Here is a 23,859-nt window from a genome sequence, read left to right on the forward strand (position 1 = left end):
GTCACTGAGTGCCGCTATCATCCCCTCCCGTCACTCTCACTTTTTTTATTTTTATTTTTACTTTTTTCTATTGAGTGCCGCCCCCCTCCCCTGGGGCACTCACAGAATTGTGCCAAGTGGCACAATCTGGTTACTCCTATTACTGTAAAACTTCGGAAGGCCATAACTTTTGACTTGGGTATCCAAATCAGATGATTTTTTTTTTGATTTCACATAACTTTTCGAGATCTACGCAATGACATCTCATTTGACATATTTTATCTTCCATTAATATAGTTCAAATGTGCAACACTAATTACACTTTTTTACAGATTTAAATTATGTTTGTGAGAGATAAAATATGTCAAATGAGATGTCATTGCGTAGATTTCGGAAAGTTATGTGAAATCAAAAAAAAAATCATCTGATTTGGATACCCGAGTCAAAAGTTATGGCTTTCTGAAGTTTTACGGTAATAAGAGTAACCAGATTGTGCCACTTGGCACAATTCTGTGAGTGCCCCAGGGGAGGGGGGCGACCCTCAATAGAAAAAAGTAAAAAAAAAATAAAAAAAGTGAGAGTGACGCGAGGGGATGGTAGCGGCACTCAGTGATGCTGGGTCCCCCTCGCGTCACTAAATGACCCCAATTCGTAAATACCTTCAACCAAATACCAAATTCATAAATTAACATCACAAAAAACCCCCATCGGTCGGTCAAAGAGCCATACGACATAACTAATGAACGAAAAAACTCATGTGGTCTCATCTCATTCATTCATATCTCCATCAATGCTTCAAACTTTTTCATGGCAGAGGCAGGCAAACCCAGGAGCACAGTTATGCTTTTCCTTTCTTCACTATGTGATAAGAACAAAATGACTTCCTTTTCTGGCAAAGTCGCAGGACCAAAAGACTGAGGCTTCCCCCATCCAAAATCTGTAGTGTGGAAAGATAACCCTGTCCATGTTGTGATCAAAAGGGTTGCCGTTAGTGAAGGCCTCGTTCTTTTGACTTCAAAATAATCAATAGCAGATCTCATGTAACTGTCTGTGACCATATCTATTGCTTTGCTTATCAATCCCACTGTAAATGAAAGTGGTTTCTTCAATAACTCACATGCATTGCACATTGCATTTGACAACACAATAGCATTGCCAAAGAACCCCTTTGGTATTGGTGGCACAAATTTAGACCTTCCATCAACAGCAAAAAGTAGCTTCGTTTGTTGATCAGGATGCATACTTAAGGCTTCAGTTCTAGATCTCCACACAAAAGCTGAGAGTGCTTCAAAAGTGGAGCACTTCTTCAAAACACCATCTTCTGTGGCTTTTTTCTTCAGCAGCTCAAGCTTATCAGGATCGAAACAGAAGGACCTGTAGAGCATCTCTTCCTCATAAAGTTTGCTGGTATCTGATACATCTTCAATTTCAGTAAACTCATTGTGTGGGAACTCTATTTTAGGAGAGTTGCGCGCTTTGAGTATGGTTCGGTCCAGAAATGGTGGAATTTTTAAGTCTATGCCTCTGGCTGTCTCACCCCATGAGTTCACAAATTGCATTGCACTTAAACCATCATTCATGCAATGGTTCACGTTTACCCCCAAAACAAATCCTCCACATTTGAACTTTGTCACCTGAAAGAGAAGATTTGATATAAATACGGGGTTTGCATTTGTCATTTAACATGACACAACAAACTTTCCTACACACAACATTTTGTGGGGCCCACACTTTTAAAAAAAAAAAAAATTACGGCACGCAAAACGAATCTCTATAACATTACACAATCATTTTTCCTACAACATAACTCTTATAAAAAACTCTATAAATATATACCCATAACCATACCATTTGTGTGTAAGTGTGAAAAAATTAAGAAGTTATTCTCTTTAATCTGAAATCTCGAGTTCAGCTAACAATATGACCACTAGACCTACAAAATTTGAAACTAAGTTCGTTATTACAAATTGAAAAAATCCAATATGTATATAGGAAAAAATCTTTCTACTTTAGCTGCATAAATTTTTTTCTACCATATCCATATAAAAACGAATAGGTCTTGTGAAGAGACAAAATTAAAGGATCCATTCCATTCACTTTTATATGAATCCCACAAAAAAAAAAGTTGCTGTATAAAAATTAGTCATATATATACTTAATAACTTTTGTGGAGATCGATGTGGTCCACAACCCTGAGAACATACTTATTTAAGTTTAACGGAAGAGTAGTAATTCATGAGAGTTTCAAATTAACCACAAACCTGAATTAGCAGAGGAGGTATTTCAAGTATGTTGGTTGCACCAGGGATATCATAAACCAGTTTTGTAAGAGTTTCAAGGTCAGGCTTTTTCATATCTCCCAAGTCCTCAATCACACAGCTTGCTTCAGCCTCAACAAATACAACACCCTCTTCTGTGCAGTCTACTATCAGCTTCCCTTCTGAGCTGATTTTCAACCTGCCAGCCATAGGGTAATAGTGAACAAGAATCTTTGACAAGGATTCCTTGATGACTTGCGCAGCATCCTCATTGCCTCTAGAGGCTGACTTATAACAGTAAACTGTTCGAACTGGAAGGGCTATATTCTGGTCAAGGTTTGAAAGATAGTAGAAGCCCTTTTTTGTTTCTTCTGCAGGTAGAACTACGGTTGGTTCTCCTTTCCTTATATAAAGTTTATTTGCCATCGTACAAGAACCTGATCACAATTCAAAAAAGAGTGTAATTTGTATTTAGAGACGGGTGTTCAAAGAATGGTAGTGCTAAGTTGGCTTCGTACAGTAAATGAAATATGTTAGAGCAAATGACAGAGTTCTTTGGCAACAATGTATGGTGACATATATGGGGCCATGTTTATAGTGAAGATAATGCCTGAGCTGATGGTGTAACTAAGTATGGTCTGGCTAAGTACGGTCATTGTAGTCGTAAAGCTAAGCAAGCTGACTTCTTTATCAACAATGAATGGCGATGAATGGCACTATTTGCATAGTGAAACTAAATAGCTAATGCCTGTGTTAATGGTCCAGAAAAGCATGGGCATTGAGATTGGGGTCCATACTTTCGATCAGGTCCTGATGTTTCTGGCACTGTTTGAAAGAGATGAGAGTTGCAAGCTAGTTGGTTTGTTTTGAATCCTTTTACCTTGCTAACGTTAAAGATGTCGTAGGGGTTTAAAATTATTCATGTATTTTCATTGCTTGTGTTTTTAGAGAATTAATTGCTTATGACATAATATCAAAAGTTTTAGTAATTCAAAATTTAAATCTTATTATCCACGTTTTCTAAATACAAAAGGTTTAATTTCTAACATAAGGAAGTGGCTCCGCGCATTATTTACACTAATAACTAGTCGAGCCTAATTCAAGTGGCATCTCCCCTCATATTTACCAAATGGCTGCGGTGTGTTATGTAGTGGGAATTCGATCCCTACATTCACATTTCTCATTTCTCATTTCCCATTTCGCTTAACAAACTAAAAACAATGTTAAACCATCAATATAAGTTAGCTCTGGTCTAAGTATGGTCTGAACTAAGTACGATTGTAGTCGTAACTCGTAAAGCTAAGCAAACAGACTTTTTTTTTTTTTTGGGTAGATAATTTTAGTATCTCCACTCAACCTCCTCTGTTTTTAGAATACTGTCTTAAAATTAGCTCCTTATTGAAATAAATGATGTATTGGATTAGTGTCACTAGAAGAAGAGAGAAACTAATCTCCGAGGAGGCCGAATTCCAAGAATCTACTGACTACAACCTGACTTCTTTGTCAACAATGTATAGCGATGAATGGCACTATTTGCATAGTGAAGCTAAATAGTTAATGCCTGTGTTAATGGTGGAGAGAAGCATGGGCATTGAGATTGGGGTCCATACTCAGGTCCTGATGTTTCTGGCACTGTTTTTGAAAGAGATGAGTTGTAAGCTCGTTGGTTTGTTTTGAATCCTTTAATTTTTTTTTTTTAGTGAATTCAGGTCTTCCCATCTCGTATGATGAGACTAATTCCTCCGTGGCTTGAAGTGAGATTTATGGCTTGAGACGAAAATGTTTTCATCAATAACCCCAGAATGCTTCTCATAGAGATGAATGTCTTTATTCCGTAAGATGAGACTAATCCTTTTGTGGCTTGGAGCCAGAAGATTTTCACTACTGGTCCCAAAGTATTTCTTGTCGGAATCGAACTCGTGACTTCATTAGCCATAAGAGTCTGGCCCTTGAGCAGTCCGTTTACCAACTGAGCTACACCTTGGGTTTGAATCCTTTTATTTTGCCCATGCTAATGTTAAAACATCGTAGGAGTATATAATTAGGGAAATGTTATATTTATAAATTATATTATGTCTCACCGGTAAGACATTTTTGAATAAAATCTTATCGGTAAGACATAATATAGTTTGTAAAAAAAAAAAAAAAAATCTTATCAATATAACCCTCCTCATAAAATTATTTGCTTATGTTTTTAGAGAATTGTTTATGACATAATATTAAAACTTTTAGTGGTTCAAAATTTAAATCTTGTTATCAACGTTTTCTAAATAAAAAAAAAGTTTAATTTCTAACATAAGGAAGTGGCTCCGCACATTATTTACACTAATAACAAGTCGAGCCTAATTCAAGTGCTATCTCCCCTCGTATTTACCAAGAGGCTGTGGTGTGTTATGTAGTGGAAATTCAATCCTTACATTCGCATTTCTCATTTCCCATTTCGCTTAACAAACTAAACAATGTTAAACCTTCAATAGAATACATGCAAATGCCCCATTAAAAAATCATGATTCAATCACAATTCAACGATGATAATGCAATCTAACTATCTTTTTTTCGTATATATAAATTAAAATTTTAAATTAAAAGAAAAATACTTTTCATGAAGAGGCAAAATTATATATAATTTAAAAGGCATACCACATGAAGCATGGGGGCTGAGTTGAAATTTGAGGGGAGGGGGAAGGGGGGGCGCTGGTTATATTATGGAAAAGCACCTTATCTTCTCACCCGAGTAACACAAATATATATCATAAAAAAATACACGGTCCCGCTACATCTCTAGTTTTTCTTTGTAAAGAACATGGGTGTAGTCTTTTTTTATTGCTTGGATATCAGAATGGAAGTCCATGCTTCTCTTTTCTTTTCTGCATATCTTACCCAGAAAAGAAAACCACAGCGTTAAGTTATTTGACCTCAAGATCCGCATCAAAATACCACCCCCTTATTATAGTAATATATTGATGTCATTTGTACCACTCATGTCATGTGCGCATTAAATAGAACGCTAGACTTAGTTAACGGAAGATATGCTGCAACCTAAGAAATGAACATAAAAATTTCATCCGCGCCGAACTTTAATCACAATACCAGACTCCCAAGTTCGAAATCCAAACTGTACATCAAGATAAATACAAGGGGCAAACGGTTATCCCAAGAAGCTAGGAAAATCATCACAACCATCTTAATTTTTCAAATATCAGCAATCTAGTTCCAACTTTTTTGTTTTAAAAAAATAAATACATATTGATCTAAATTAAAAGGCAATAGTTTACAGGCAAGGGAATAAACAAACTATTCAATAAAAGAAATAAAATTAAGGTCACAAGACTCACAACAGTAATACAGAGAAAGAGGTTAAATCTAATAGGGTACAAAATACAACCTGGCTCAGAATATCTACGATGGTAAAGGGTCACACAACCCGAACCAAATATCTACTGGAGCCTATGATCCATTGAGACTGCTGTTAAGAGAATCATGCAGAGAAAATCCAGCTGTAGAATGAAAGACATGCATCTAATTTCTATACGGGTCTAAAGATTATTTACCCAACTACAATCATGCATCATCATCATTGGCATCATTTTCAACTTCCTCTACTTCCTCGTCCTCATCAGAAGACATATTGCTAATCACATCTGTAACTATATCCTTCACCTCTGCTTTTCTATGTATTAAATCCAAGCCAAAGTGGGTACCTGCCAACATTTCATTACGAAATGAGCTGAGTTCAAGAAATCATTTCCCTTCTTTTTTTTTGGGAAGGGAGAGAGAATTTAGCAGTAGAAAAGGTCATACCAAGTTGACCGAGGATATCAGATAAAGTTGTCTGCATCAAGGAACACAAAATTTAAAAACCTTATTTTTTAAACAAAACATGAAATGGCACAAAAAAAACTTTACTCACAGTCTCGAAATCTACTTCCTTCAAAATATCGGCAACCACTCGATGCATATCCTCCCAACTAGGTTCTGTCTTGGCCTTCTTACCACCTTTACCTTTTCCTGCCATTGGCATCAGAATGGAATGGGTAAGCCAAAAAAACAAGGTAACAGCCACAGTTGATAACAAAATTGAATCCTATAAAATTACAAGTTTTTATATAAACTGTCCAAATGTAACAAGATTTTATGTAGAGGATAAATTTTCCAGGGATAGTTTGGCAAGATTGCTAAATCAAAATTGATAATACTTTCTAAAAATAAATTTTGAGCAACTAACTATGACTATTGTCACGAGATTAAGAAGTATATATGATATCATAAACTGCAATGAGAAAGATCGCACCTTGATCCTTAACCGAAGGCTTTGAAGACTTGGAAGCGGTTTTCCCTGTAGTGCCCTGGTTTTCCCTTACAGTTTTCTGTTTCTTGGACGCAGATTGCTTTGACTTAGAAAAAGAGGCAGAAGTACCGTCAGTAATATTCGTTTTCAAATTAGATTTTTTAGGAGTTTTTTCATTGCTCTTGGCAGCTTTTTCATCCGTGGTCTTCTTTACAGGGGTGCTTTGAATCTCCATCGCATTCTGTTTTGAAGTAGACTTGTGAGCTTTCTGTTTATCTTCCTCTTCCTCTGATTGACTTTCCTCATTATTACTTTCACTTTTTGGCACTGAAATATCTTCATCTTCCTGAGAATCAACCATTACATCTGAAAGTTCAGCTGTATCATCTTCCTCAATGTCAGAAAACTGCTTTCGCTTTTTCCCAACTTGTGAAGTTTGCTTGTGCTTCTAAAGCCAGATAAAATATAAAAAGGAATCAAAACAAAAGAAAAATATTTTTTAAGCCACATCATAGTTAATGCTCTTGCTTGCAGAATGAGATAAATTACATCCGAGATCTTCCATGGAAACAAAAAGGTAGAGAAAACTGAGCCATGAATTTTTTAGAAGCAACAAAAAACTATAACTAATAATCCACCGGAGTTGACATGGTTCTAATTGAAGTCGCATCAGCAACAGAATATTCATATCCAGATGAAAATCTGTGAAGGCATCTCGGCTTTCCCAGTTGACATTTGACAGAACACGGAAACTTGCAGGAAAACAACATACCATGCTTTTTTCATCAAAATGCCAAAGAGGCACAAACACTATAAGAACATATCAAAAGCAATTGCCAATAATCAAAACAGAAACTTCCTCAAGACACTAGTCCACTACATGCACAATTCCAGCAACTGGAACTGAAGAAAATCTGCTATAAAATGTAATATTAACAAACAAAATCAACTATTAACAAAGGCTCACCTTTCAGTTCTTAACTAGTAAAAAAAAATTACCTCCTTAAAAAACTAGACTTAAGGTCACCAAACCACAAGCATAACATTCACAATATACATTTACAACTGCATTACTGACCAAAAGGAACTTTTTTTTTCTTTTGCTATGAGTATCAAGTGGTACATTAGAAGTAAGGGGTTCAATTATTAGATTTAAACCAGAATTATTAAAACTTTCAGATTGTTCCAATTATCAAAACAAGACTCGTTAAGCAACATGAAGATACTGAATCATCACCGTAAATCGGATCACCACATGCTACATGAAGAATCAAGCATTCACCACCAGGTTTTGATGCAAGAGAGTGCCCAAAAAAGGCTAATGCATAACAGATATGCAGCAAGCCAGAATGAATTTAAAGGATAGTTTGACAACACACCTTAGCAGGTTTTTCAGAAGCTTCCCCAGAAGATTTGCTTGGGGTTGCCTTTGTGGCACGCTTTTTACCTTTCTGCAGCATAGAAACAAGCTTCAGAAAACTAACTCCAACAAAATAAAATTATAAAACAAATTAAAAACAGTATAATTATACCAAGGGTCAGGATTCAATGATACTACTAATACAGGGCAGGGCACACATGGTCAACTAGCTTAAAGCGAGTACTTTTGAATTTTGATTGATTCAACTGTTGAATTAATTGGCATTCTGAGCTCACAAGTTAAATATGATGAAAATTGGAAAAAATAAGTCTTATATCATGGTTTAATTTCTCTTATGTTTGGAAAGTCTATAATTTTTTAACTTTAAGATATTAGGTTGGAGTACAAAACTTTCAAAAATAACATGAATAGTAGTACGATTTTTGAGAGGTAACAGTGTGGATTAATTTTATGTCACGATTTACACAAAAGTCACTTGATCCTTATCCTTTTACAATAACAAACTTAGAAAAGAAAGAAGAAAAGAAAACCTTTTCCTTATCGGCAAGCAAAACATCGGTCGTGGCATGTGGAGACTCCAAAAATTCCAACAACTTTGCAGACAGTTCCTCCTGAAATAATGTCTTATTAATATTTAATAAAAATTAAAAGACAAAGCCTATGATACCATACCAGAAAAGACAAATATTAGGTCCATACTTACTTTTTTCATACCAGTCTTATTTATTGGAATGTTGAGCACATCACAGAAGTCCACCAACTTTTCTTTCACACATTTGTCAATCTTCTCCCGTATCTTGGCTCTTTGTTTTTCCTGTCAAGAATTATAAAACCATAGTATTTTAACTGCGGGTTAGTTACAGCCTTAGACATTCAAATGTTTAAGAAATGACAACATGCAAATCTAGCCAATAACAAAGAAGATAACCCGCACACAAAATCCATTAAGATTCCTGCATAGTTAAGAATAAAAAACAAGCAGTAATACAGCATATAATGCAACTGTACCTCATTTTCAGCCCACACATAGCCAGAAAACAGGCCTATATTCCTCTTTAAATTTTGTGCCTACACAACAAAACATGTCACTAACATTCAAGGAACAGCCAGTGTTAGAGTTTTAATGCACCCTTACTAAAACGTAAAGGTGAAAAAAAAAATGAAACTTGTCGAAAACAATGCAAATCTACCCAAGGAACTAAGATGGTGTGTCACCTTTTCTTTTTTCCCAAAGAGTATACTATGCAGCGTACGCAGGTTGTCATCAGGTTTTCTCTTTGCCAACTTGAAAACCACTATAAAAGTTTAGAAACGAATAACTTGATTAAAAAACACTGCTTTTGAGAAACTTATTCTTATACACAAATTATCAATTTGGAAATCTGCAAAGATATTATTTAGTTTAAGGCCACCAAGGATGGTAGTAGTTAAACCAAAATAAATTTTTTTGTTTCAACACCCTAGCCAGTAATGAATAATGATCAACAAGACAGTGAATCCAATAACTGAAGACCAATTTGCAAGTCATCACTTCAAACAATTAGAATTCACGAGTTAAAGGGAAGAGGTCAGCAAAAAAAGCTGGCACTGAAAACACTAAATTTGCAATGCATAAAACAGCCCACACAATATCAATGAAAACATATGCCTTTCAGGAAGAAAATTTTTCACAACCATCCAACACATTGAAGTCAAATCCAATAATCAGATTATGTTGAAATGTCATCATAATTCTACTACCTTGGGTTCAATTTTCCATTTGAAACCAGCTTCAACAAACAAGGAGAACATCCCTGGTAGGTTGGAGTACGTTTAAAAATTTGTGCAAATGCAGATTGCAGAGCTCCGAAAGCATGAAGTTTAACCTCTAAAACTGGACCTGGAATGTAGGATACAGCTGGGCTCGTTATTGAGCCAATTCCTAGTTAAAGATGTTACTTCTAACATTACAATGAATTCAAACATACTTCCATAGAGCCTATGCATGGGAGGCATTTTGGACCATTAGTAGATTAGGGGATTTGCAAACAAATCAAATTTAAGAAAAGAGGGAGATAGTGGAGGTCTAGTAGGACCATAGAAGACCACTGATGATGTAAAATGAACCATTAGCAGATGAACACATTGAAGTGAACTTCATTTTGGTGAGGACAATAAAGTATTGACACGGGGCTAGTAGCAAGAGAAGCTGTTGTTGAAGAAGCAAGTAAAAACACAATAAGTCAAATAAAAAGGCTAACACGAGCAAAGTCATCAGAAAAGGCTCAGAGTCATTTCTTAAATCTTAATACTGAAGTGAATGGTATAAACCCAATGGAGGAGTAGATGAAAGCGACAACATTTATGGTATTGAATTTGATGATGTTTCCATGGGTGCACCCTTGTGGTTTTCTAATCAAGTCTGTTTAGGTCTTTCTGTTGTGAATTTTACATTTTCAGGCTGCCGCATCTGTTTTGGTGATGAACTTTAATCTTTGATTCTTTATAACTTAGTATCAAATTATAATCATGTTTTATCACTTGGCCATTTTATTGTTTTATTTTTACTACGGATGTTATACTTGAAATAATCCAAAAGAGCACTTTAATATGCAAATGCTAAAACCCCAAACCTAATCTGGCGATACCTCGGACAATATTCATAATTACTTTATCTATAAATTAAAGATGATAATGCAATTGCAAACAAAGATATCCAGAGAAAGTATAATGCATCAATAAAATCACATGATTTTTAATATTACGGGCCTAAAAATTCATAAAACCATGCTATAATAGCAGGTCAGAATGATAATTAAGCGTACCATTTGGGATGTCCTTCAGCTGCGTACCATGGCCCTGAAACCCAAAGAGATCCACACGATCAAAACCAACATTTCAATCCTCAAGAAACTGAGAATAATTTGTCACTGTGGAGAAATAAAACACTGAATCTCCAAAAGAAAAAAGAAAAAAGACTCGAGGAGAAAAATATACGTATGCGCATCTGTGTCTATATATACCATTTCAATTGATAAAGCTTTTCTGGAGGAAAACCTCGGAAACTTTTCAGGCGACGATACTGTGTATCTATCCACTTTTTTCCTCTCCCTACTTGGCCTCTCGCTTGTTGGTGTAGTAGGATCGTTTTCTTTATTTGACTTGTTTGACTTCACTTTAGCACGATCCTCCATCTCTTCTTCTTCTTCTTCTTCTTCTTGTTTGCTCTGGTCTTCGTCAGCTAGGGCTTCTTCCCCTTGAGGTTTATCATCTTCTAAGGTTTTCGAAGTCATGGTTGAGAGAGAGGGAGACATGAAAATGAATTGCTGCGAGAGAGAATAAAACCCTAAGCTGAAGATGAGAGGAACCGTACAATTAGAAGGAATCAAAGTGATTGTGAATGGGAAATGAGAGAGGGAAAGAAAGAGAGCCCTGAAATGTAATAAGACTGTGGCGCGCGCGCGCGCTCTTTCATGCCAATTTTTTGAGTGGGTTTCTCACACTACCTTCTTTTCTCCCCTCCCGCCAAAAATAAAATGAAATAAATCAATATTACTTATCTTTTGGGCTAATGGGCCTTTTGTTACCCATACCTTTGACATTGGGTATAAGAGCTACTATTATTGCAACTGCCAAAAGTTGATTGAACATTTAACAGCAATTATAACTGAGGTTGGTAACCCATGATTTTCTATATTGTACTATATTGTAGGATGTTCGCGATCTGGGTTTTGGAAATAAAATCATTGGATCCAATTTCTTTGGTTTGATCATGTAACTCATTCATTCGATTTAGACTTTTTTCAAATCCGATCCAATATAATTTTTTTCGGTTTGGATCGATTTTCAATTTTTTGAAAATCCTAAAATTTATTTCATGATTATTGTGCAAATAACATTTTTTTTTTGTATATATTGCCTTTGTAATGAATAATTCTTTTAAAATACAAAAGCATCAGTAAACAATAATATTTTTATTTTTTTTTACAATAAGATATGAAACTCTACAAAGATAAAACTTTGTTGATGAGATGTGACTAGATTTTTTATTGGGTTTAGTTAAGGGTTTAATAGGTCTTGGGTTTATAAATTTTTAGGATATGATTAGGAAAAGGCCCAAAGTAGGTACAGTATAATTAATATATTAGATCGGTTTGGATTGAACGATTTTCATCAATCAATCAAAAAATCAATCCAATCCAATTAAAATTTGCAGAGTTTTTTTCGATTTTCAGTTTATTCGGTTATCGATTTTTCGATTCGATCATCACGGTTTGAATCGGTTTGGTTCGATTGATGAACACCCTTACTATATTGGAATTTGTATGATTGTGCTTTCCATCTTAGGAGACCATTTTCTGTGCAATAGGCACATTGTGATCTCCATTTAAAAAATTATACTTGGATTAAAAATAAAAAGATATCTTCTCTGTACAACACTTCATTTTTTTTTGTGTTGATTGACCCGTTGCACCGGATCAGTAGTATGACATAAATGCCTTAAGGCTGTGTTTGGTAAAAGCTATCTTAGGAGATAGATAGGCATTTGAATTTGGGAATCTAGTTATATCATGTTTGGTTGAACAAATTACAATATTTTATTACTAAAATTATTCCACCAGCCATCCCTGTTTGCATGTAAAATTGCACCAAATAGACGCCCCCACAATACCACTTTGGATGTGGTATTTCGAGTTGTCCAACTAAATGGCACAAAAAGTTACAATTTGCTGACGAACATACCCTCACCTAATCTAATTGCAGACAGACTGAATATCTAAACCAAGTCTAAAGCGCGAAAGTGAATACGGGTAAAGGGTTATTTGGTGATTCAAATTTTTTATAAAGGGTTGTTTTGGTAATTGCAACTCATTTTTCCATTAATATTTAACCTCAAACCAAACATAGACTTATAAATCTAACCTAAATTTTCCGGTAATTTTTGTTTCAACCAAATAACTTTTTTTATATTTCCCTACTAAACTTAGTTTTCATCATATCCCTAGTAATTATATATCTCTAATATTCAAATGTTTTTTACTAAACCAAACGTTCCCTAGAAATTTCCTCATCTTGCATATTAACTTTTTTCCTCAGCATATTATTGTTTAAACTACAATATGTTGTATTTATTACATCTTTTGGGTTGGGATTGTCACGTGTAATTTAAAATGTGGAATTGTAGTTTTCTCAAGAAAATTTTATATTTCCTTTTATCAATTGTGAGAAAATAATATTCTCAATCTCACATTTTTAGGAATTTAAAATATCCGTGTAAAAATATGTAGTAAATTTTAGATAAAGTGACAAACTTTAGTAACTTTTGAAGCTGGTAAAAAAAAAATAAACTAAAAGAGAAAATAATATATAAGCATTTCGACTAGTAATATACCGTGCTTGGTTTTCCGTTTGTAAAGTTTCAAATAATAATTTAGGTTATGTTTTGATTTCTTAAAAAATAACATAAGAATTTAGGGATAGAATATATTATCGTTATCATCCTTACAATCAATTTAATTATCATTAATTTTTGTTAATTTATCGATTATAATTTATTAAAAATTATTGAGTTGCTCTTATTAATTATTAATTTTTAATAAATTATAATTGTTAAATTAATAAAAATTAATGATAATTAAATTAGTTATAAAGATGATAAACTTTTATAGTGATAATGTACCACGAATTTATACTTTATTTGATTTGAAAAATAAAAACACAATGCCTATGCCTTTATGTAAATTGTAAAGTACCCTATGCGCTATAGCCTATAGACTCCATTCCCTCCATTTTTTATGAAGAGGGAAAGATAGGAAAGAGGGAAAGAGAGGCACCGCATAGCTTCCTTCGTTGCGCAAAAATGCCTATTCGCCGCCTCAGGCTGGACGACGACGAAGAAGAAGAAGAAGAAGAAGACCAAGACAATGAAATACAAGACGCACTTCAGCCACAGCCACAGCCACACACAGTCACTGTCACAGTTACACATCAACCTCCAAACCCTACCAATTTCCCCTCCGAGCCTGTTGAAATCTCCGACGACGAAGAATTCATCGACGTCTCCGATAACCTCTCGCCGCCTCCGGTTCCAGGCTGTCCCATCAGCGATTATCTTTGCCGCCTTGGATTGTGCTTGAAGAGAGACTGGCTAGCTTCTTGTCTTCGTGAACTCCAGGGCTCCACAAGGGGCTTCGAAGGGTTCGATGTCACCACAAAGGCCAAGCTCTGTTTCGAGCAATTTCTCTTTGCTGATATGAACTTCTGTGGGAGCGGCGTTCTCCCTCCCAATGTGGATTCCATGCATCTTCGTGTTCTCCCTGGTCCTTACGTTTTACAGGTGTTGCTTTGTTTAGTTTGTTTTGTTTTATCACATTCGATTATCATGGTGTCTTGGGTTCCAATATTATATTTTTAAGAATTGAACTCTACTACTTATCACATTCAATTTTATTTGTGGAACCTGAAAAATCTCATACGCACGCGTGCATTTTTCATCACGATATTTTATTTACTGTGGATTCGCTGGATTGCATTGGCAGGTTGATGAAATAATCAATATCAGTTGTCCTCTTCGAGGCAGATATCAACAAGCCCCTCCTGGACTTAAAAGGTGCCTGAAGTTGTCAATGACTGATGGTATCCAGAGAGTCTTTGGAATGGAGTACAGGCCCATTAAAGCTCTTGAAGTCTGTGCATCTGCTGGTTTAAAGGTTTCTCTGCTTCCATCCCTTCTTTTAATTTGAATGCAAAGACATGGTGCACTTCAGAAAAACACTTTTCAATATTTTTCTTGAATAAATGCAGATTATGGTTGAATTATTAAGATTATTTTTTGTTTTTTTTGTTTTTTTTTTTTTGGGGGGGGGGGGGGGGGGTATTATTGCGTAGTATTACTGTTAATGGCTGTAATTTAGCTTTAGCTAGAGTTATTTTATTCTTTGGATCGTGCAAAACATGCCCAAAGCAATGCTTATGTTTTTGCCTTAAGATTTAAGAAATAAGTTATTTTCTACATTGAGTATTAAACTCGTGCTTACTGGATTAATTTTGCATATTTTATTAAAGCAGAAGAAACAGATAAATAATTTCTAAATTGTACTAGTTTGGACTTGGATGTAATGCTTTTAGCGAATTTAGTGCTTCTGGTATATGAAGCTTTGTAGGCCCCCAACTAGTTCGGGACAAAGGTGGTGCTGATGTTTCATTCAAATAAATAGCGGCCCAATCTTAATTTTCCTCTTTTCTTGTGGCTTTCTCTTGGTTTGTCCCTTCAATTTTGCCATCCATGTGACACTCATCTTATTTGCTTATATTCCTTGTTAGTAGAGATGAATTTGATCTACTCGATACTTGTAGGTTGCTATCACTAATGTACATGTGCGTCGTGGACTTTTGATGCTGGTCCCTGAAACCATAGAAGTTTTGGGGGGATTAGTTGATCAGTTGGATGCAGCACGAAAGCGGCTGGTTGATGAATTAAATAAGCCACCTAGGGGAAAAAGGTACAATTTACAAATTATCACAATAGGATTACTTGGACTAAAATATGCAGTGGAAAGTTATATCTTAAAGTGGAAGCTGCATTGGTGTAAACTTTCCTTTGTTTCTACTGTTATAATTTGTGATTTTACTGTATATAGGGAAACCTTGATTAGTTAGTCTTCATTATCCTCATGCAGAACCAAAAATGGAGTGCTTCCTCCTTTAGCAACCAGAGCAACCCTTGCTGCATGGCCTTCAAATGGAGTTAATGATCTTGGGCGGAGTGCCTCCACATTGCACAATACTGATTTTGTGCAGGCAAACAACCAAGGTACATCCTCATGTTACAGATAGAAGTATATGGATTATGTATGTTTGTGTGGATGAAGATGTATACCTTTGATGTTGCCAATCTCTATATTAGTTTTGTTGATTTTGTTCTCATGTGTTCTCTATGCATGCGTTCAACTACAGGTGCTGGCCTGAGCATGACTGGCACTGGTAACCGCTTAACAACTGAAGATACTTTGCTCATGGGTGCACAAAATGCTGCTTCCAATTCAACACCACCCATGGTTTCAAATGCTGAGGCCATGAATATGGATATGCATAGGGATACCAATCCTGTGTCCTTCACAAATTCTATAACTAACCAGTACTCTTCTATCATTGCAAAGGCTGAGGAGATGCATATACATATTGCTAATATCACCAGGGAAAATTCTGTTGGCAATCAATCTTCTCATATGCTTTCAAATGTTGCAGTGGCACATAAAGATACTGTTCACGTGACTAGAGAAAGTTCTATGGCTACTAATTGCTCTCCTGTTGCTGAAAATGTTGAGACAGACAGTGGTAGAATTCATGTAATCACAGATAATGCTCTTTCAAGAGGATCCTCCTCCACTGTTTCAAACAGTGATGATATTCAGATGGTTGATGCCAGTGACCACCCACTCATACTGTCTGGAAACCAAGAAGTTCCTTTCACATACTTAGCTAGTTTGTCAACCAAGTGGGCTGAAATGAAGGAGAAAGTTCCTTTGGTTCAGGGTAAAATTAAGGTAAAAAGTTAAAACTATGTACTGTTTCTTTCTTTGGGCGGTGTTTTTATGTCTTGTGCATGTGTCAGTATTCAAATTGATTCTATTGAGTCTTCATCTAAATGAGTGGTTGCAATAGCCTAACTACCAACATGTTTTACTACAATGTTGTCAAATTCAAGTACTTGGAGCAGAATCCATGTTTTGTATTCCCTCCTCTTTATATTAAGCTTCATATTTTCTTAGATTTGAATATCAGGCAATTCACTGGTATTCTCTAGTGAAATTGAGTCTTGGATGAAATTTTCTCTTGAGCATGTCGTAATTCTACTACTGATGTTTTCTTCTGAGTTTTTGCAATCTTATATTTTTCTTGAGTGTAAATGGAAAAAAATTTGTAGTGCTTTTTGACTGGTGTAAAAGGATTCCAGTATAAGAAAAGGACAACATACGAGCTTCAGGCATATGTAGATGATGGTAGCCTTATTTCAGAAATCCTCATTGATCATGATGTGAGTTTGATCTTGAATTTGAGCTTTTATTATGTGGGCTATATCTTTTTACCGTACTAAGTTAATCAATGATAGAATTTTTTAGGTTGTGCAGAAAGGAATTGGTTATTCTCCTCAGGAGGTCACCGCGGCTCTTTCTTCTTCTGACATGAGAATAGTCCACAACATGAAGGAGACAATGCGTAAATTCCAAGCTTTTTTAGCTAACTTTGAGGTAATACAAATATCTCTTTCTGTGGACATAATGGAATCTGACAGACTCCTGCAAGCTGTATGCTGTTAACCATGAGAATTAGCTGCAAATGAATAATTGTTTCTTCATTCTGTTAATTCACTTCTTCTTGCTTTTTCTCTCTAGGGTATAATACTTGTGGAATTAAATAAAAAATCTTCCCTTCCTCTTGCCCTAGAGATGTGTCAAGGCTGTCCTCAAACTGATGCATGGTTACTTCTGAGAAGGCTGAAGTCTCTTCAGCCTGCGCAAGTTGAATAACATTTTCCTTCAAATCCAATTGATTTATCCCCGTAATTATCCGAATGACCAGCATTTCATAATTTGGCTGGGACAGAGTTGGGCTCAAAATTGTTACACCAAGCAAACATAATGTGAATGGCAATATGCTATTGCAGGTCTTGCATTTTCAAAGATGAAAAAGAAGCTTGTCTCCATACTTCACCAAAATCATCGAGTCCTCGGTTCCTAAAATAAGTAAGATGGACTTGGAAATATGGCATTATGAGATAGCGTTAGGTGCTTAACTAACTTGAGTGCTGCCATCTGGCCTGAGGTGAAGGTTCGAAGTTGACCTATAGTCTATAGATGTAATGTAAGAAAGGCCTTGTATGCACAGGTCCAGGGAAAAGACGATAAAATGTTGGGTGTTCTTTTTCATCAAAACAAGGAAGGGCCTTCTCTTCAATCCAGTTTCTATAGAAGAAGAAACATCGTGATTGGTGGACCTTAAATGGCAGTAATACCCTACATTGGTGAAAATAATGAATGATTATTGGGAAAAGGAGGAAAGAAACAAGATAACGTATGTGATAAGGGTTGGCTGGTATATACACTATACGGGACGCATGAATTAGCCTTGCATCTTTTCATCGTCATTCGTATTCCCGTTGGAGGTTTATTTGTAGGATGACATGTCTGTTTCTTTTGTTGGGATGCCTTGTAGTTCATGAATTCATATAACAGTTGTTTGGTATTTTAATTTGTAGGTGTAAATTTCCTTTCAATGATATTAGCTTTGCTACTTTTTAAGCTAATTAGTTTTGGAAAGTTTACCGACATTTTCATCACCTCATTTAAATAAATAGCCACGTGTAGATCTCTGGAAACAATTCTGAAGACTAGTAGTAACTGTTTGCACCTCTCCTATTCGGTCTATTCAGTTTGGATAATGTGCTCCTAACCTGTGTTAGTTCTCAAAGTACTGCTCATTAGGGTAGTGCTATCGACAACTGCCGAATCGGAATGAATACGAATGCAAATTAAAATGTGGAAAGGTAAAATAAGTTCTTTGACTGAACTAGAAGACATCAAAATGAAACAGAACATAAAAGTGACAGCTGAACAAGTCATTCAAGAATCCATAAGAGAAAGAGTAGGAAGGAATCTTGGGAACTGTTTCCTTAGCAATTACAAAGTCACTTGTAGGATGGCTACCTTATGAATCAGCAGTAACTCTTCATGCCCGACACCATAAAGGAATTTTTATTTTTTATTTATTTATTCTTCGGTGGAAGTAACTCATGACCTAGATTTCAAAGGCATATAAAATTTATGGTTTAGTTGGGTTTGAGCTTGGGATTTCTGACTGATTCGGGATACAGATATTTCTTCAAGCTTGTTAGATCAAGTAGCTTCTTGCTAATTGTATCTCTCTCTGAAGACCCCGAGATTAGTAGCCAGCGGTTCCATAACTCTAATACTTGAGGGCAAAATATCTTCCAATAGAACGTCGTCCTAACCCATGCTGGTTCGGTCAAGTACGAGTCTCCACGGCAAGCGCTATTCACTATTGCTTTGACAGCTTCTGTCACTGATCTTATGGGCATTAAACTAACTTGAACCTGTTGCCGAGTAAGCAAAAAGAAAAGAAAAAAATGAGTCATAAGCTAAGAGAACAAAATAATTGCCATATGGAAAGTAAAGGTAGCTTACATCTCTCATTTCTTGGTCAAGAACCATTCGGCCATCCTTGGATAGGAACTTCCCTTGGGTCATTTCTGACTCAACCAACCCTGGAGTTACTATAGTTATTCCTATGTCCCTTCCCAATTCCGTTCTCAGATTCTCATAAAAGCTTATCACTGCTGCTTTGCTCGCCTGAAGATTTTGAAAGCTATAAATTATATTGGTTAACAACTGGTTATTGACATGAGGAAGATATCTTAACAAAATCTTAGCTTCTTGATGAGGTTGTGTATTTACATTGTAAAAGATCATTCTTGGCGCAGGCAACCATCCAGCAGCAGAAGCTATGACTACGATCTTACCTTTGCATTTTCTGAGGTGTGGGATTGAAAAATAAGTGCAGTACGCTGAACCCCAGAAGTTAATGTCCTGTTAAATAAAGAGTCATCTACTGAAAATGAGTTGCAATTGCATGAGTCATTCGTATTTTCATACATATCTTGAATTATAATTAATATAAGATAATTCATGGTGATTTTGTTTGTGATATGAAATTAAAAAAGTTCTTATTTTGATAATAAGGAGAGTGTGGGAGTGGTTCTTTGTCAAGCATTTATTCTGAGTTATAATTGTTTGTATTAAACTACTGATAAAGCTGTAAGAACAATGTGAGAGAGATTGTCTTGTAAGGATCCCACATATCACTATCGTATATTCCTGTAAGTAAGATGAAGGGGATTCCCATCTCCAGTCTCGCCGCGATATGTGAATATAATTGTTCATGATTCAATCCACTAGATTCGTTACCATTGCGGGTGCAAAATTAGTGATATCAGTGGAGTGTTCAAACAAGCACAGAGGAACTATTCCTGCATTGTTCACCAGATGATCCACTACAAAAGGAAGGTCACACAATTAACAAGTGATTAACCATACGTTCCCATAAAACTTAGAAACCAAAATCATGACATGTGTTAATAAAAGTAAAACTCACATCGTCCAAAGTGGTTGAGTGTTGAGTCAACGAATCGTTTGCAATCTTGGACTATTGAAACATCTGCAGGGATGGTAATCACATCAGGGGATCCAAGCAACATGGCTTTGCTAGCAACCTCCTTAAGTCGATTCTCTCTTCTGGCAACAAGAGCAAGACGTGCTCCTCTTCTACCATACTCATATGCTAGATGCTTCGTGAAACAAATCATAAAAGGAAAACAAAGAGAAACCAATTCCACTTAGATATAAGAAACATAGTTTGAACTTAAAAAGGTTTAAACCTTGGTATGTGCGAGAACCTCGCCTATGCCTGAGGATGCTCCAGTGATTAGTATTACTTTTCCTGCTACGTTCTCACTAAACACTGATCTTACGACAAAGTAGAGAAACTTGAATAACAGATATGATGGTAAAATGGAGAGCAGCAAAACTAGGCCTAAAGGGGGAACTAGAATGTTCAAGATCCCATGAATGAAAACCATGGTTTCAGTTGGGCCTCTCAGGGAGAAAAGAAAACTGGGTGTGGTGTGTTAGAGGTCGTGAGAGAGACTGAAAAGACAAAGACAAAGACAATACTTTTTGTATTTGAATGGCCAACGACAATGTGTTGGTCTGCAACGTTGGCCTTCTGCATGGAGAGGAAGCAACACGCGGCACTTTCCGGAACTGGATACATGGTAGCGCTAGATTCAACTTAATGTGAGGAAACTGTATATAATATTGTAATTACTTTATATAAATTGTAGACTAAATTGATAAATAACATATGAATATTATTATTTGGGAAAACTTCAAAAAAATCTCTACAGATTTTCTCAAAATCACTTAACCCCCTCTTCAAAAATTTTAATCATTTGCCCCCCTACTTAAAATTTATTTATCACTTACCTCCTAATTTGATTTTCCATCCAAAATTTTGTTAAGAGAATTAAATTTTTTAAAAAATATCAAAATTACCCTTAATATAAAAAAGAAAAACATAATTTTCTCACAAACGCAATTTTAGACGAACTCACGAAATGTTTTCTTTAAGAAAGCCTTGTTAGAATTAGTATTATTAACATTGTTTCTTGCAAATCTCATTGTTATTAAACACCGCACTCACAATTGTTGGTGTCGTTATTCAAATAAAATGATTAAAGAGGCATCGTCTCAGCAGGTTTAGATCTTCCTTTTTTTGTTATAAGCTTTTATGCGATTATATGACCAACACATATGACTTTATAAATTTATTCAAAGCCGAACTTTATTTTGATTGCACAGCAACTGAAAAGCTTTACGTTCTGTGCTTAATATATGCCTTGCTTTTCTCTTAATCATATGATATTTCCAAGCAAACATGCAGAAGGTGCTATTTCGTTGTTTTCTGTATCGTTGAGAGTAGAGGAGGATTCATTCGTTGATTTACATTCATGTCTTGCTTACGTGAGTTTGGCTAAAACTGCGTTTGTGAGGAAATTATGTTTTTCTTTTTTCTATTAAAGGTAATTTTGGTACTTTTAAAAAATGTAACTCAGTTAACAAAATTTTAGATGAAAAATTAAATTAGGGGGTAAGTGATAAAGAAATTTTAAGTAAGGGGTAAATGATTAAAAATTTCGGGGAGGGGGTTAAGTGATTTTGAGAAAATTTGTAAGGGAATTTTTGAAGTTTTTCCTTATTATTTTATGTATCGTATAGTTTTTTATATTTAAAATAAAGATATATTAATTATATATTGACAATCTATACAATTTGTCTAAATGAACTCAAATCTTTCTTAATTTAATATATTACATATCAATAAAACAAGTCGAGGATAATTTAACTTTTTTTTTATACATAGTTTTAAGTTATTTTTTAACTTTAATAAGATAATTACACAAGAAAATTCACGTTTTTTTCACTATATTTTACTAAAAAAATGTCGCATATTTCAAAAATTTGCCGATCCTCTCCTCTCTTGCTATAGAGTTATGCATAAGATAAATGTTAAGCATATGTAAATACAAAAACATCAAGTCAGAATGTTGAGTTAGCATGCAATTATGTCAATACGTGTATAAGACACTTAATCCATGTAATATTACTCTTGCCATCTATTTTTAGGAGTGTTAAAAAAATTGGCTCAGACCGATGGGATCAACTTGGGTTTGGTGACTGGATTCCTTGATTCGAGCAGCCATTTTGATCAGTTACCCAATCAATCCGGTTTGGATCAACTGACTGTTTATTAAAACAAAAAATTGGGAGCTATAAAATAAACTATGGAAGAGCTTTGCTATGTAAGGCGGAGGCATTGAGTAGACATCTTTGATGGCTTTATCAACAGCAAAGCTTCAGACGCGCGAAATCAGTTCCAATAGTGGCTTCAGCCTCACCGAAGCTTAGGAAAGGTTTCACAACATCCGATTAGGAAAGGTTTCGCAACATCCGATTGCAGGTTATTTATTTTCTAATTTTTGCTCCGACATTGATAATATAATATTGTTGTCTATTTATCAAAGTGACATTGATCATATAATTTTCGTTCACCCGATTCCTCGTGAGACCATACATGCCCTTAGGTGGATCCTTCGTTTGACTTCTACTTCCCTTCACGATTCTCTTGAACATTTTTTAAAGCTAGCGAATTCAGAAATCAGACGATTTGTGAATGCTACAAACCCTAATCCTAATCCATGAATACTTTCACAACTTGAAAGCCTTAAATTTCCTCAATATGCAACCAGTTTAAGTTGCAAACTAGTTATCCCTTATGACTATGATAGCAATAACAATGGAAATCGTCACTGGAACTAGTGACAGATTAGTGAGTGCTGGACATATTTGGGGCTTCTTAACTAGTCACAATTAAGAAAAGACCCAATAAATTGCATATGCATACTAAATTAATTTTTAATATAATTAAGTGATATATTTATATATTTTTAATATGTACGTCGACCGAATCGATGACCGGATTTCTAGCCTTGATGCCTCTCCCTATAGATTGAGGGTCACATTGTCTTTATTTTTCATAGAAAACCGAGTGGTTCTGCAGTCTAGAGCAGAACAATGACATTTGTGGTGTACGAAAATATTTTTAGTGCAATTTCAGTGCGACGATGAAAACAAAAAGAAAAAAGAAATGTCATTCTTACTGTTGCTATGGTATGGTTAGCTATAGCTGATTTTGTTAGACTAGATTCTGGGTTTTCTTTTCCCCCCCACTGCTGCTTGTGTTGTGTTATGCGCATGCCATATCTAATAGATAGATAAGCAATAATATACCCATGCTCGGATGTTAAGCACGGAAATGTGTGCCGGTAAAAGCTCAGCAATCAGCTCTGCTTCTGCAGACAAAACATGTGTCCTGCATATAGCAGGAAATGTGTGTGGAGGCTTTGCAATTATAATTGCATTTACAATGAATTGACATCTACAGGTACAATTGCACCTGGATGAGTGCAGAGGAGCTGAAAAAAAAATTGCACCAAATTGAATTATATTTATTTTATAGAAGTACTTACACACCACACGTGTTAAATGACCAGTGACTATTGTTTCATAGTCTATGAAGGCCAAGTGTAAATGGAAGGTTTATATTTATAATTTTTTTTATTTTGTTATAAAATAAATATTTTTAAAGTTGAGAGTTCTTACAAATTTTTTTTATATTTTTTGAAGAGCACAGAGGAACTTAATCCATTTTATTCACATGACACGGTAACATCTGCCTAAAGAACAAAAGATCCAAAAAAGATAACCAACATAAGAAGAACCATACAAGCATAAGATACACAAATATATACAAACTTTTTCATTGTTCTATGTTTTGAG

The 23,859-nt window shown here is 35.3% G+C and overlaps 4 protein-coding genes across 5 annotated transcripts; 1 reads left to right on the top strand and 3 right to left on the bottom strand.

Moving 5' to 3' along the window:
- Positions 1 to 755: 755 nt before the first annotated feature.
- On the bottom strand, positions 756 to 2,663 carry LOC133316098 (omega-hydroxypalmitate O-feruloyl transferase-like). The gene is made up of 2 exons (XM_061517795.1): positions 2,241 to 2,663; positions 756 to 1,613 (listed from the first exon to the last, which is right to left on the bottom strand). Exons 1-2 carry the CDS (start codon positions 2,661 to 2,663, stop codon positions 756 to 758), a joined length of 1,281 nt encoding a protein of 426 aa, XP_061373779.1.
- Positions 2,664 to 5,798: 3,135 nt separating this feature from the next.
- Positions 5,799 to 11,178, bottom strand: LOC133316079 (DEK domain-containing chromatin-associated protein 1-like). Its single transcript, XM_061517778.1, has 11 exons — positions 10,909 to 11,178; positions 10,711 to 10,744; positions 9,122 to 9,201; positions 8,915 to 8,974; positions 8,610 to 8,720; positions 8,437 to 8,517; positions 7,905 to 7,976; positions 6,529 to 6,973; positions 6,148 to 6,245; positions 6,039 to 6,069; positions 5,799 to 5,938 (listed from the first exon to the last, which is right to left on the bottom strand). Exons 1-11 carry the CDS (start codon positions 11,176 to 11,178, stop codon positions 5,799 to 5,801), a joined length of 1,422 nt encoding a protein of 473 aa, XP_061373762.1.
- Positions 11,179 to 13,745: 2,567 nt separating this feature from the next.
- Positions 13,746 to 18,044, top strand: LOC133316088 (recQ-mediated genome instability protein 1). 2 transcript variants are annotated; one of them, XM_061517785.1, is made up of 8 exons: positions 13,746 to 14,222; positions 14,425 to 14,595; positions 15,242 to 15,387; positions 15,565 to 15,698; positions 15,842 to 16,431; positions 16,812 to 16,922; positions 17,008 to 17,136; positions 17,281 to 18,044. In XM_061517785.1, exons 1-8 carry the CDS (start codon positions 13,746 to 13,748, stop codon positions 17,413 to 17,415), a joined length of 1,893 nt encoding a protein of 630 aa, XP_061373769.1. In that variant the 3' UTR covers positions 17,416 to 18,044. The 2 variants fall into 2 exon arrangements, with proteins under 2 accessions (XP_061373769.1, XP_061373770.1); XM_061517786.1 differs by having other exon boundaries at positions 16,842 to 16,922.
- A 669-nt stretch (positions 18,045 to 18,713) lies between these two features.
- On the bottom strand, positions 18,714 to 20,540 carry LOC133316096 (11-beta-hydroxysteroid dehydrogenase A-like). The gene is made up of 6 exons (XM_061517794.1): positions 20,358 to 20,540; positions 20,057 to 20,249; positions 19,870 to 19,955; positions 19,360 to 19,491; positions 19,090 to 19,254; positions 18,714 to 18,998 (listed from the first exon to the last, which is right to left on the bottom strand). Exons 1-6 carry the CDS (start codon positions 20,538 to 20,540, stop codon positions 18,714 to 18,716), a joined length of 1,044 nt encoding a protein of 347 aa, XP_061373778.1.
- Between the last annotated feature and the right edge of the window lie 3,319 nt (positions 20,541 to 23,859).

Source organism: Gastrolobium bilobum, unplaced genomic scaffold (genome assembly GCF_033153095.1).
Source record: "Gastrolobium bilobum isolate Gb01-03AN ecotype WA unplaced genomic scaffold, APGP_CSIRO_Gbil_v1 utg7104, whole genome shotgun sequence".
In the NCBI taxonomy this organism is placed as follows: Eukaryota; Viridiplantae; Streptophyta; class Magnoliopsida; order Fabales; family Fabaceae; genus Gastrolobium; species Gastrolobium bilobum.

Bases quoted from the DNA above. Each gene is read 5' to 3' on its own strand.
- LOC133316098 (XM_061517795.1), bottom strand. From the start codon at position 2,663: ATGGCAAATAAACTTTATATAAGGAAAGGAGAACCAACCGTAGTTCTA. The intron at 1,614-2,240 runs GTTTGTGGTTAA...CTTCTCTTTCAG, and splicing joins TACCTCCTCTGCTAATTCAG to GTGACAAAGTTCAAATGTGG.
- LOC133316079 (XM_061517778.1), bottom strand. From the start codon at position 11,178: ATGACTTCGAAAACCTTAGAAGATGATAAACCTCAAGGGGAAGAAGCC. The intron at 9,202-10,710 runs GTACGCTTAATT...AAACTTTTATAG, and splicing joins GCTGAAGGACATCCCAAATG to TGGTTTTCAAGTTGGCAAAG. The intron at 6,070-6,147 runs GTGAGTAAAGTT...TCCTTGATGCAG, and splicing joins AGGAAGTAGATTTCGAGACT to ACAACTTTATCTGATATCCT.
- LOC133316088 (XM_061517785.1), top strand. From the start codon at position 13,746: ATGCCTATTCGCCGCCTCAGGCTGGACGACGACGAAGAAGAAGAAGAA. The intron at 14,223-14,424 runs GTGTTGCTTTGT...TTGCATTGGCAG, and splicing joins CTGGTCCTTACGTTTTACAG to GTTGATGAAATAATCAATAT. The intron at 14,596-15,241 runs GTTTCTCTGCTT...CGATACTTGTAG, and splicing joins GTGCATCTGCTGGTTTAAAG to GTTGCTATCACTAATGTACA.
- LOC133316096 (XM_061517794.1), bottom strand. From the start codon at position 20,540: ATGGTTTTCATTCATGGGATCTTGAACATTCTAGTTCCCCCTTTAGGC. The intron at 19,956-20,056 runs GTGAGTTTTACT...TTCCTTTTGTAG, and splicing joins ACTCAACCACTTTGGACGAT to TGGATCATCTGGTGAACAAT. The intron at 18,999-19,089 runs GTAAGCTACCTT...ACTCGGCAACAG, and splicing joins TTGACCAAGAAATGAGAGAT to GTTCAAGTTAGTTTAATGCC.